Consider the following 14367-nt stretch of genomic DNA (forward strand, 5'->3'; position numbering starts at 1 on the left):
TAGACACTGAGGATAGTATCAAGGAGAGGGTAAGTGAAGGAGGCATATGGTTGGAAATGGGCTTGTTCATCAGTTTTTCTGGCAGAGTTTCTGTCACGCTATACTGTTATGAGAAATGCACTGTCAGCAATAACGCTGGGAAATAGGCATTAATTATTTGTTTGCAAAAATATTAAGAATGCTTGCTGTAAAAAGAAAGTAACTAGACTCTGCTGTGTTTTAGAAATGCTACATTCCACTACATCTGGGAAGTAACATAAATCTCTGAGATTGTCTCCTTTAATTAAGACTTTCAGAGGGATGCATACACCCTAACAGCCATTTACAAAATATTCAAAAGGGACCAGACGTTAGAAGATTTAAAATAATCAGTGAGTGGGGATGGGGAAGTTCTTAATTGACACTTTAAAAAGAATTATTAAGCTTCTTTTAAATTTTATGTGGATCTTGATTTGCCTTCTGCAGCACTTAGTTAATGAAAGTATGGCAACAGTCTCAAGTAGGTTATACTATTATATTTTCGTTTCAAAATATACATGTAATTAATTTGAAAATAAATACTACACTACTACTTACAAATGAATTAATGTTGCCACTCATGTAGTTACCTATTGAAATATTCTAAAACTCATCTAAATCTCTTATCCCAGTATTATTCCCAAATGTAGATATAGGTAACCCCCTGCTACATCATATCTTGTTTCCAAACAATGAAATTCTTCGCCTGCATTTTTCTCTTAGTTATCCAGGGATTCATTTTCAGTTCCTGAGGAGACAAGAATGAGTCAATTTAAGTACCTATAAGCAGTTTAAGTACTTGTTTGGTTACCTATGCTCTGGCTTAACTTTCTGTTCTATGGATTCTAGTCTGTTAGCTGATGCTCTATCAACACGTGATGTCTATAGAGCATTTTAAGATTTACAAAGAATTTTATATACATTATCTCATTTTATCTTCACAACAACCCAGTAAGGTAGGCATGGCAGATAATACTTTTCTCCCCATTTTACAGATAGAAAAACTGAGGCTTAGGGAGGTTAAAGGACTTGCCCAATGTCATGGAGCTTGTAACTGTCAAGGTTAGGATTCAAACTCAAGTGTCTCCTGACTCCAAATCCGGCATTTCTGTTTTATTACATTAGTGTGATTAGCTCTTAGTATGTAAGACAGAGTACTGCTCTAAAGACCAAGTCCAAACCTTCCAGAACCCAACAATTAATTTCTAGGCTAAGATGTGAACCGCACTTTGATTGGTTCCCACTCTTAGTTTTGTAGTTAATTTCATTCTCTGTTCTGGATCTACCCTGCTATCTGTTTCAATCTGCAGCACTAATCATAATCCCAAAGTGGTCAGTTTTGACACAGAGGTAAACTGCAAGAACATATGGAGGAAGAGAAACCTGGGAAGGGGGGGATGATAAGTTCCCTAGAGAGTCAGTTATTCAAATGTCTACTGGCATGTAGGGTGTTATTTGGCTGGTCTAGAACTAGGAATCTAGAGTGTAGGGCTTTGCCTCAGCCTACTGCTTAATTTCATCTACCCCAAGGAAAACATACATTTTTTAAAAACTGGCTTATAATGGAAGCTCTTTAATCTATTTCAAGAAAGAAATTTTAATGCATATGATATCATAATGTTGTCATTTTCAGTCGTGTCTAACTCTTCATGACCCCATTTTGGGGTTTTCTTGGCAAAGATACTACAGTGGTTTGCCATTTCCTTCTCCAGCTCATTTTACAGATGAGGAAACTGAGGCAAACAGGGTAAAGTGACTTGCTCAGGGTCACACAGCTAAGTAAGTGTGGGAGACCGGATTTGCACTCAGGTCTTCCTGACTCCAGACCTGATATTCTCTGTACTGGGCCACCTAGCTTCTCCCATAATGTTACTGCCTTGTACTTCTTTTGTATATATTCATAAGCATGCTGTCTCCTTCAAACATTAATGCCTTGAGGGCAGGAACTGTCTCATTTTTGTCTTTGTATTTGTGTTTCCTAAGACATTGTCTGATATATACTATGGTGTTTAATAAATACTTGTTGATTGCATCATATTCTGATACAATGGATCTTTGGATAATTTTTACCCTAACATTGCTATGTACTACTAATTTTCTAATTCATTTGGGGCTTTTTATGGTTCCTAACTGATTTTTTCCTACAAGTTAATTAATAGTCCGTGACAGATAAAAGAATTTCTGGCTCCTGGCTAGCACTGTTTAGGGTCTGGATGGCAACAGAAATGAAAATTCTTAATGATCATCTGAAGAGATCACAGATTACATGTGAGGATCTGGATATGACCACAGAATCATCTATGATCCCTTATACAATGAAGTTTCTTGAGTGGAATCTTACACATACGGAAATTTATTACATAGAAAAGCTTCAGAATATGTAACCTAGGATCTAGGCTTCTCTGCAAGTAATAATGGATTCCTTTTCTAATTTATTAACTCTAATTTGGCTTCTCACTGCTGTTAGCTAGACTTTATTAATGTGAAGTTGGTCTCAGAGTCAACAACACCTCCCTCCCTCTTTCCTCATCTTCCATTGGTCAGGTCCATCACATTCATGTACTATATTTCCTTCTCGGGGCCAACAGACAGACCTGAGAGACTTGGTAGGAAGGACCCTACCGCTGCTTTCTGCTCTCAAGGTTTAGAGCTTCATTCTTGACAACTTGAGTCCATTGGGCCACTTTTCCAAACAGCAATTAACAGAGATCCCAGCAGGCCATCTCTCAATATCAGCTTCAATTATGTCTATCACCTACCTTCTAAGGGTTCTTGGCTATTCTGAGCATCTGAGGTTTCTAGAGAACCTGTGCTGAAAAATTCTAAGGCAAAAAAAAAAATTGCGATGAAAAGAATAAACTCAACATTTACAATTAATCATTATTTGAATACACCCTCATTCCCCATGATTTTCTCCCCTTCTTTTGATGTTCTATGGCCTTTTTTAGGAATCACAGATGTTCCAGATAAGTCACATCCTCCGAAGCAAGTGGCTTTAGTACTGTCTCCTGCCCCTAAGCAATGGCAGGATACAGGGAGCTGGAAAAATATCCTAAGCGGCAATCATTGGGATTCATTCCCTCCATGCTCTACTCATGATTCAAGGAGTCTCGGGAAATGCAGTAGCAGGAGAAGAACCAAGGATCCGAGATTCAGAGTGCGAGGGCCCTGAGAGAGTATCCAGTTTAACCTCCTTATTTTATAATTGAGAAAACTGAGGGCCATTCAAATAATTTTTTGATATATAATTTTAAGGGGTAAGAAACTAATTATGTAAGCATGGCATTAATTATAATACACAGAAATATTTTCATAGTTACATGAAATCAGTTTTAAAACTGATTAGCTCAAATTCAGTATCCCTTTCTCCTTAGATAAACAAAAGTTAATTTGTCAAAAGAGAAGTGAAAAACTAGATAATTCTCTCTCTTTCTCCCTCTCTCTGTCTCCTCTTTCTCTCCCTTTCCCTCTCTCTCTCTCCACTCTCCCCATATTAGAACTTAGAACAGTGCCCAGCACATAGTAGAAGCTTAATAAATGTTGATATATATGTGTGTGTGTGTGTGTGTGTGTGTGTGGGTGTGTATGTTGTTTTTTGTTCAGTTGTTTCACTTGTGTTTGATTCTTTGTGACCCCTTTTGGGGTTTTCTTGGCAAAGATACTGGAGTGGTTTGCCATTTTCTAATCCTTCTCGTTTTGCAAATGAGGAAACTGAGGCAAAAAGAGTTAAGTAACTTGCCCAGGATCACACAGCTATAAATTGTCTGGGGCCTGATTTGAACTCAGGTCTTCCTGACTCCAGGTCTGGGGCTCTATCCACTGTGCCACTTATCTGATATGTAAATGTGGTTATGTGTACACATACAGATGCCACATATATAAAGAAATCACATGGTTCAGGTGTTCAGAAAATAATATTCATATTAATAATTTGGATTTAAACTCACTACTCATGTTCTTCATCATCAACTATATCCTTGACCTTCTACCATACTGAGTAAATTCCCTTCATTCTCCTGAAACTATTACCTGACGTCACCAATGACGTCTAAATCAGTAAATCCAATGGCTTTTTTCTCAGTCTTTCTGGTTCTTGACTTCTTGGTAGAATGCTGCTTTGTGTTGATCACCCCAGCCTTTCTGAAAACTCTCTTCTCCCTGGAATCCTGTTGTTTTATATTCATTTATTCCCCCTCTGACCTCTTTGACATCACATTTTCAAGCTTCTCTCTGTTCTTCCACCCCAGAAATGTTCATACTCCTCTTTATCTTCAAGTTTTCTCTCTCGCTTGGAGAGCTCATGCATTCACACATAGTTTCAATGATCAATTCTATGTGAAAGACTTAAAAATCTGGATCTTTCAATTCTGAATTTCTGATTGGCTGACAGACATCAATACCACTTCCCAGCATCATTTCAAACCTATGTTTTAAACTAACCTTTTTATTTGAGGCAACTGGAGGCACAGCAGTTGAAGCACTGAGCCTGGAGTCTGAAGACCTGAGTTCAAATCTGGCCTCAGTCACTTACTAGGTATGACTCCAGGAAAGTCACTCAATCTCTGTTTTCTCAGTTGTAAAATGGGGCTAATAATAGCCCCTGCCTTGCAGAGTTGGTGTTAGGATCAATATGATCTCAATATCAGTATGAAATAATATTTGTAAGCTTAGCCCAAAGCCTGGTATGCAGTAGGTACCATATAACTGCTTATTCAATTTCTTTACCTTTTTCCTCAAACCACTCTACTTTTTAACTTCTTTCTCCCTTTTATTCATGGTATAAGCACTGCTCCAGCCATCCAGGCTTAAAACATAGGACTCACTTTGATTTCTCTGGGCAGTTGCTCTGGTGTCTCCCTCATATCCAATGCCATTAAAGTCAGTGGATTTTTCCTTCAAAGAATCTCTTATATCTCCACTTCTTTTCACCCTCCCTCAGACCCTAGTCCAGCCATCCCTGAACGACTATAATGGTATCCTCCATACTCTTCCTGCTCCAATCTTTCCCTATTCCTATTCATCTTATGAACAGTAATGAGATAAATTTTTCTAAACCATTTCAATTATATCAGTTCCCATTTTAAATATCCATGGCTCCTAAACACTTACCAAGGCCAAACTCCTTAACCTGGACTTCCACAATCTGTTTATGTTTTCAGTTTTACCTTCAACTAATTCATTTTCTCCAACCTTCAGCACTGGCAAAAATAGCTTGTTCGTTGCTCCCCAAAGTATGAATGATACCTTGCCATTCCCATGAGTTTGGACACGTCTCCCTCTAAAACGCCACCTCCCTTCTCTTTTATTCTCTCTGCTTTTGGGACTCAGTTCAATCCCTCGGAAAAGGCAACCTTGACAGACTGCACCATATGACATTGGTTTCTCCCTCCTCTGAACCCCTACTGCCTGCACCATTCACTTAGCAACTCATACATGCTTTTGATGTTACTACGTTTAGTAGTAATATCATACTGTCATTTAATTTTTCATATGTTTAGGTCTTATTTTTCTCACTTGTTTAGGATAAGCTTCTCAAAAGTAGAAACCAAATCTAAGATATACAGGGTTTTGCAAAAGTCTTAATACAATTATAGCTATTAAAGCTTTTAAAGCTTAAAGCTGCACTAAATACAAGGTTGTCCCAAACATCTTAGTGCAGTTTCAAACTATTAAAACAATTAAAGTTGGAAACTGAGCTAAGACCTTGGGATATCCCTTCTTGGTATTCCCTACAAAGCCTTGCACATAGTAGGCACGAAATCAATGACAATGTTTTCTTCAACAGTGCTTTTCTTCTAAAGAATGAAAAATATTTCAAATATATCTTCTCATTACTAAAAGAAGGATCAGAGAGGGATATTCTTTGATCCCATTTTATGAACATGCAATAAATTTGCATACTTATTTCCACAAGACTGAATTTTAGTATTTGGGGATGAAAATGGGTAATTTTTAATTAAATCAATTACTACCACTTTGCTCCTTTTGATCTTCTTCCTGGTTTTCATCAATTTGGATTCTGACTCTGTTTTCACGTGGTATCAGTTCAGCTACTAAAATATATAAATTAAATAAAAATGAAAAGTTTAAAAAAGATGAACAAATCATCATATTCTTTATACTTTACAATACTGATCTTTTAATTTTGTGGGTTTGCTGTCAATTGTCCAGAGTGGGAGGAAGCTGGGATACTTTGAGATGCAACACCCCCCCCCCCCCCATCCTCACCCCCCAGGAAATTACACTTAGAGGGGAAGAAGTTAGAAAGTGAGTGATAGGGAAATTAAGCGGGGGAGGTGTAGGGAGACTAAAATTACTAACGATTTCAGAAAGAAGAAAAGTCAAAGACCATGAAGATAAATATATAAGTCAACAGGAAAAACAGTAACAACAGAAGGAAATATGGCCTCTAGAGTACAGGAATTTACAAATAAATACAAATACAAATGAAGACCACAAAACAAGGGACAATGACCTACAACTTAATGAGACAGAGAACTCTGAAATTTGAGGAGAACATGGAACTCCAGTATGCTGTTTCTGAGTTGTTCAAAAGAGAAACGAGAATTATGAGAGCAGATTTTATGGTCTGCACAGCAAAAATAATGGACAGAATAGAAAAATGGTAATCTCTGATGGCAAATCTCACCAAAGAAATAAAGAGAAGACTAAAGATCAAGAATGCAAATATATTAGAAATGAAGGATAATTTAAAGAAGGGAAGCAAGAAACAATAACAGAAGAAAACATGCTTGCTATGTAAGCAAAACACACTGATTTTGAAGACAGCATGCACAGACAACCTAAAGTTCATAGATCTCCCATAAGAACACGACAAGACAAAAAAACCTTAACACCATAATGAAGGAAATAATAGAAGAGAATAGCCCAGAACTTCTGTACAAAGAAAATGAAATTCAAGAGAAAGAATTCACAAATCGCTTCCACCAAAAAAAAAATTCAAGGCAGCAAACTCTAAGACACATAGTGGTTAACTTTAATTATTCATTCAGTTCATTACCCTTCAATAGACTTACCCCCATAGTCTTAGAATTATTCAAGGGTCTCATGTAAAAAAAAACCTTCTAGCTTATCAGAGCTTGTGCCACGCTGGCAAAGACTCTGAGAGCACAGGATCACCACCACACCTTAGAGTGCTATAAAATTACTGCTACTGCTGCTGTCATTATTATTGTTATGAGCTATCAGAGTAGATCTGTAGTGAATTAAGTTTTAAAAATAACAGAATTTAGCTGGGGAATATATATTTTAAACATCTCTTATGATCATTTCTTTTGTGACTTATTTTTTTAATTCCACCTAAAATTTTACCTGGAATGTATGGCTCATACGTTAATACTTCTCCAAGGGCAACTAGTTTTTCCTGTAAAAAAAAAAAAAGACATGATTACAGCACAAATGCTATAATCAGTGATCACTAATTTTTTGGTCCCAACGGCAGATTTCCTTAGTACGCAATTGCAGGTATGGAAAGTCCCTTTGCCAATGAGATGTTCAATGGTTCGCAACTCATGTTGTCTGAGGCTTGTAGAGCTTAAATGATATGTACATGATCATGCAGCTACTATGTACAAGAGGCAAAGCTTGAATCCTAGCCCTTCTTATCAGAAGAGTTGGCTCTCTATACATCATGCCATGTTACCCCTTAATGATCACTCTTATTAATGTAATTATTTTTTAAAATGAAAGATTTTACTTACTATTTTAAATAAACACAGAGCAAATAAATGGCATTAAGATAATTCGAAGTGTGATTATAAAGTAATCAAACGTTTCTTCACAAACAATCTATGGAATTGGAATAATTGGTGTCATTCAAAGTCATCCCTCTGGGAGGCTGCACACCAGTTCCTTGGAGGCTGCACACCAGTTCCTTGGAGGCAGGTGGCACAGTTCCAGGAGTGTTGCTCAGAGAGCATTGGGATCACCTTCAAGACTGCCTTCAGAGAGAATTCTATGAAGCTTTTTCCAAGTTCTCAGCTGGAAGCAATCTCTCTGGCCTTGTATTTTTCTTTGCATGTCATCTGTGCATCTCTTGTACATTTAGCATTTTCTATTTCTGTATATCTTATGTCTCATATTACAATGAAGATCCTTTAGGGGAACAATGACGTGTTTATGAAACTGTCAATTCAAGAGGCATCATAGTAGAGGACATTGGGAATCGCAGCTCCAGAATTAGAGGAGGCCTCCAAGTTCATCTAGTCCAACTCCTCTATTTTGTTGAAGAAGAAACTGAGGCACAAAGGGGTTAGTCCAAGGTATCAAAACTTCAGAGGTGGGATTTGAACCTAGATTATCCAATTCCAAAAACAGCATTGTCTGTATACCATGTTCCCTCCGAAAAGGCTGTACTTAGAGTCAGGATGACTTGGGTTAAAGTTCCACCCCTGACACATAGAGCTTGTGTAACCTTGGGCCAATTATCAGATGACTTTAAGACTCTAAAGTTGCAGATAAGTTGCTAATTTACATCAGCAGAAGGAGTTTCCACACTGGGAGTTCCCCATATGATTGAAATCGTAGGTACAGATCAAAACAACAACAAAAATCTTTGCTAGGAAGAAATAAACTGGATACTGAGACTATTTTAACTTAGTGCAATACCAATAGAGCTAAATTCAAGCCCTTATCACCTGTCACCAAACTGTTAATAATTTATCACATAATTTGAGATATCTTACAGTTTGATCATATCTTATAATTTGGTCTCTTTGTCTTATGTCTCTTCCTTCACCAACATTTTCCACAAAGCTAAGTGATTTTCCTAAAGTACAGGTCTAATCATACTCAACAAACTATAGTGACTCTGTTACATTTAGGATCAAAAATAAATTTCTCTCTTCACTAGATAGAGAATACAAGGGAACTGTTTTTGAAAACTCAGGATCTTATCACCCAAAAGGAGCTGATAATAAGGTATTAAGCTAACTGTAAAATTGCTTCCATACCAGGGGATCCCTTTTTGAGGTACATACAAATCCCTTGAGTGGATAAGAAAGGAAGCAACATCATTGTTGGAAAATTTATGGGTCACACTCCTGGGGACCTAACTGAAGATTAGTTAGATAAGAGCAGGAGGTCAGACTTGATGAAGAAACCAGCTCTGCAAGAGACTTAGAAAACTGTGACAAACAAAAATCCTTAGAGACAGAATTTCTGGATAATATAATCAATTTATTCATTAGGCTAGCTTATAATCAATACATTGGTCAGTGGTTTCTCTTGGTAACCAAAGATCCCAAGAGAGACTCTGAAATGCCTCAAATCTCTTCTTAAAGGGAACTTCCCTAACAAGTAAAACCCTGATTGATGGGTATATAATGAGATGGTAGGCTAAAAGTCTTCAGCTCCTCCTGCTAAGTGCATGGCTTGATCATTGTTGGGTAAACTCTAATGGAGGGGATGGAGGACAGGGGGTCTTCCCCCAGACAGTATTCTGTTTATACTCTAAACAGAAATTAGGTCTCCAAGTTGGGTGAGGTCCTAATGAGCATGTGCCTTGAGGGCTGAGAGCAATCTGATTAATTTCTCTCATAACACAAGATATGGAGAAGAGGAGGCTGTCAGAAATTATGTGGAGCTGAGAATGAATACATAGGCAGAGGAAGATGCCACAGAGGAGCCAGCCAGCATTGACAGTGAGGTTGTTTGAGCCAATCAGACATGAGCAATGCTGGAACAGAGGCTCTGTCTTAATGCTAAAAAACTGAGTTTTCCCCTGACTGGCAGATCCTAGAAATGTGTCATCTGCCTCCAAGGCTTAGCTATTTAAGACTTTGCAAGGGTATGGCCAACTTATAACCCAACCAACTCCACTGCCCCTTCTGAATCCATCAGAATTGGGGGGAAGGGAATTTCATACCTTGTAAAGGGATCACGGGATATTGCCTTTGTAACTACATCAACACCTTGTCATCTGTGACATCATTTGAGCACGGATATGTGTAGAATCAAATTCTACCTCTTCCATCCCTTCCAATTACATTAGCAAAATTGATTTCCTTGTATCTTTTCTGAAATTACCTGTTCGAGATCATGGATTATTGCCCCCTTAATATCTTCAGTTAAGTCAGTATCAGTCAAATCGGTTCGAGGAAACCATACTCCATTCACGCATTTTACTGGCATGGAATACACAATCCCCTCAGGTATGCCAAATTCACCTGGAGAGTCCCCACAAGAGAGTGAATAATAAGTGCAATGAGTTGTTTCTTGTCACTGCCCTATGAATATGCAAAATTATAAAATTACTGCTGATGATATTGCTGAATTATCAGAAGGTAGTCTTTTCTATCAGCTTTATGTTTATCATTTAGTTCTCCTGGAACCCAGTCAGTTCTTGATCGTCTATTCCTGGATTATGCATGTGTAGATTTAGTGACAGTAGAAATGGTGGGCTCTGGGACCTGCTAACTAGCTGGCCCCATGACCATTTTCCCTTGCCCACATTTCCTGAGCTGATAGCCTAGGTTCCCCATGTCATCTCTCATGAAGCTCTGTCTGTTTACATTCTTTGCCCATATTCTAACCCATAAGGTAGTTTTATATTATCTATGGGCCAAATGATATGATGTTAAAAGGAAGGAACAGGGACTACAGGCTTGGTGGATTTTCCAGCTAAATGCTGAAAGCTCATTCAAACAATCATTACAACCTGGCTATGGTAGGTGATGGGAAAGTTATTGGTAGTAGGCACTCAACATTCAACTACATTGGCTCCTTTCATGTAGAATACTTTTTGTTTGTCAAACAAAAAACTGTGGCTGGCTTCCCAGCAGTGTTGCGCAATGGAAAAAGCCTTGTGAATGAACAAACCTGGATTTTAACCACTGCTCTTCTGCCAAAGGCAGTACTCGTATGCCCTAAGTTAGGCAGGTGGTTTTTCCTCTGATTTTTTAATATGAGGCTGGGTGGGAGTGGGAGGGTTGCACTCGATGCTTTTCAAGGTGGCTTCCAATTTTAACTTTCTATGAATCATTCTTGTTCTTATCCACTAGGATAAATAGGAGGACTTCATTAAGGAGACATACATCTAAAAGAGTAGAATATACTGGAATTTCCCACAACCTCAAATGCTTCCTTAAGACAGCCTCTCATCTCTATGCTTTAATCACTCTGATTTTTCTGAGAAAGTGCCAAAATGCCTCATATATCAGTCTCACCTCCTTATTGATACTTGGAATCCCTTTAAGAGGATACAAAGTCATTCTTTTTACAGTTAGAGACTTAAAGCATAAAATGGAACTCAATGACACATTCACACTCATTTGTAAATTACTGATATTAGATCCTTTCATAAGAGTAGGTATTGATAGGGGAATTACAGAACAAAGTCCCTAGGGATCTGAAAGAGATAAGAGAGAGGACACCAGAATGGAGAAAAGGAAAGCTGAGGGTGCCAGACTTGGACCTACTTCAACATTCTGCCTACTGGGAGTGGTTCCAGATCCTGTATCCCATACTCAGATGGAACTCCTGCTGGGAGGAAATTCCTAGGGGGTATTAGCCACTCTCTTACAATTATCTACATTCTATTGACAATGAGTGAATGACAAATGACAAAAATAAGATATCACCAAGAAGTAAGGTGCACTAGAAAGGGTACCAGATTTGGAATAAGGTCTGCTCTTGCTATCTAGGTTACTTCAGACAGGTCACTTAATTTCTGTAGAACCTAGTAACCTCATCTATAACATAAGTGCACTGGACCAGATCATCTCCCAAAGAAGACAATTAGAATGGGCAAAGCCTTCAAGATCATGCCAGAAGAGGCTCTGCTGAAGGAACTGGGGGTATCTACTTTGTTGGAAAGAAGGCTTTAAGGAGAAAACTGTAGCTAACCATTTTTCAAGAGCAAGTGGTAGACTCGGAGAAATCTTGGGGAGACACCTTAGGGATATGCCTCCTTGGGACCCAAGGCCCTATCGTGGGGAAAGAACACAAGATGCCACCCTATGTCAGGGAAGAAACCCCTTGATGCACTGAAGCTGCTGCTGAGAAGTCACTGCCAGGAGATGGAGCAAGGTGGACCAAAGATATCCTAGAGATTGGGTAGTCTGGAAAAAATCCCTTATCCCCCTAAACAAGTTATAGCTCTTCATTGGCAGCAGGGTGAATGGTGATAGTTGTTTTGAAGTATTTCAAAAGCTGTTATATGGAAGGGGCATTGCACTGGCTCTCTTTGGCACCAGAAATGAAAACCTAAAGAGATGGTTAGAAGCTGCAGAGGCAGATTTAGGCTTGAGGTAAGGAAGAACTTCCTAACAATTGTTGTTATTTAGGCATTGTCAGTTATGTCTGACCCTTTGTTACCCCATATGGGGTGTTCTTGAAAAATACACTGGAGTAGTGTCTCATTTCCCTCGCCACTCATTTTAAGGATGAGGAAACTGAAGTGAATATGGTTAGTGACTTGTCCAGGGTCACACAGCTAGTAAGTATCTGAGCCTGGATTTGAACTTAGGAAGATGAGTCTACATGACTCCAGACCCTGGTACTCTATCCACTGTGCTATCTAGCTGCCCTTTAGTAACAAATAGGGTTGTCTACAAAAAAAAAAAAGAAAAAAAAGGCAGAATGGCTTCCCTCAGGAGGTAGTGAGTTCCCCTTCACTCAAGGTCCTGAAGGCATGGCCGAATGATTTTTTTCCAGGTATGTTTTAGAGGTTATCCTTGTTCAGGTAAGGGCTGAACCAAAGGCTTCTGGGGTCCAGTCCAAGTGAGATTCTGTAATTCTCTCAGTTCAAAGTCCTATGAGCCTTTGCTCTACAACAGTTCCTGATAAAGCTAAGAATTTTGATCAATCATCTAGCACAACACTCTTTATCATATTAATGAGCAAATTATATATTCAGTAAAACTTTATCTTTTATTTATATCCCTAAAATAAAAATACAAAAGTATTTTTTAATATATAAAAGTATATAACTTAGGGAGTCTTCAATTTATAGTAAGTTGTGTTCTAAAATTATTTACAAAGTCAGTAATCTAATATTCAGAATGACAGCTGTTTTCTTAGGGAGGCAGGGGGAGGATGGTTTTCACAGAAAGTAAGTTCACTAATAACCATTTATTTTCTATCTCTATAAAATTTAAAGAGCTAAACTAAAGATAGGAAACTCAGTGCGACCCTGGCCCTTGCATGCAGCCAGAACTAGATCAAAATGTAATTGGGAAATGGTTAACAAAATAAATAAAAATAAAATTTTTGTTCTTCAATTGTGTCTTGACTCTTTGTGACCTCATTTGGGGTTTCCTTGGCAAAAATGTTGGAGTAGTTTACCATTCCTTCCTCCAGCTTATTTTATAGATAGGAAACTGAGGCAAAGAGGGTAAAATGACTTACCCAAGGTCACCAAACTAGTGTCTGAAACCAGATTTGAACTCAGGAAGCTGAGTCTACCTGATGTCAAGTCTGGTGCTCTATCCAATTTGCTACCTAGCTGCCAAAAATAGAATATGAAACAGGTAATGTGTTTTCTAAGTCAATGTGTGACCCACTGTGATTCATTTCTATTTGAGTTTGATACTACTGGACTAAACAACCTACGCCTACATGAGAGGTCCAGGGAGAAAGGAAGATGGAGACATTCAAGAGGGCCAACACGCTCAGATCTTTCCAGATCGAATTCAGGGAAAACTAGGTAACAGGAGGCCTTTGTATCTTTTCCTTCACCAAATTCTAGATTGGGGAAGTTAAACAAGGATAAGAATCAGACACCTGAAGGAGCTTTGTTCCAGTGTAAAAGAAGGGAGTATACACGATTATTCTGGCTATCCCCTGCACAGGAAAAAGAAAGAAAAAATCTTATTATAGTGAGAAACAAAGATTCACCTTCGCTCATTATTCCTAGAGAAAATATCTCTCCGGGAGGGGAATCGTGGTACCAGAACTTCAGTATGGTGGCTATACAGTGTGCTGAAGAAATACCCCTTCGGAAATATCCTTTCAAACTCCATGCATTGAGGGAGTTTCCAAATTCTTTGCTAAGCCACTCACTGCAAGAAGAGAAAGCGATCATTTTACTAGAATACAATGCTCCTTTAAAATCAAAAGAAACAAAAAAGTGGGAAGTAAAGTCCAATTCAAAAGTCTGGAAAACTGAACCATAAACCTAAGTACAATCACACACTACCTCTACCCTAAGAGATCTGCCATGCACTAGCTTTATATTCTCTGTGTATGTAGATTATAAGTTACACAAGGACAAGAAATATGCCTTAGTTCCTTTGTATTTTCTCTGGTAGAATGCAAATTTTTTTTTCAGAGTGTACAAATAATAAATAGTTGTTGAATGATTGATAGAAAAGTGTTAAATAAGTCTGT

General features: G+C 38.2%; 1 protein-coding gene across 7 annotated transcripts in view; it reads right to left on the bottom strand.

Moving 5' to 3' along the window:
• Nucleotides 1–495: 495 nt before the first annotated feature.
• Nucleotides 496–14367, bottom strand: part of MDH1B (malate dehydrogenase 1B) — a 32150-nt gene continuing 18278 nt past the window's right edge. For 4 of the 7 annotated variants that reach the window (XM_072617386.1, XM_072617388.1, XM_072617389.1 and 1 more), the window contains 6 exons: nucleotides 13876–14039; nucleotides 10066–10205; nucleotides 7351–7402; nucleotides 5991–6071; nucleotides 2778–2840; nucleotides 496–766 (listed from right to left, as the gene is read on the bottom strand). In XM_072617386.1, coding sequence (XP_072473487.1) covers nucleotides 738–766; nucleotides 2778–2840; nucleotides 5991–6071; nucleotides 7351–7402; nucleotides 10066–10205; nucleotides 13876–14039 — 529 coding nt within the window. In that variant the 3' untranslated portion in view covers nucleotides 496–737. The remainder of the gene's footprint in view (nucleotides 767–2777; nucleotides 2841–5990; nucleotides 6072–7350; nucleotides 7403–10065; nucleotides 10206–13875; nucleotides 14040–14367) is intronic. The other 3 variants (XM_072617383.1, XM_072617385.1, XM_072617384.1) reach the window with 3 other exon arrangements.

Source organism: Notamacropus eugenii, chromosome 6 (genome assembly GCF_028372415.1).
Source record: "Notamacropus eugenii isolate mMacEug1 chromosome 6, mMacEug1.pri_v2, whole genome shotgun sequence".
NCBI lineage: Eukaryota > Metazoa > Chordata > Mammalia > Diprotodontia > Macropodidae > Notamacropus > Notamacropus eugenii.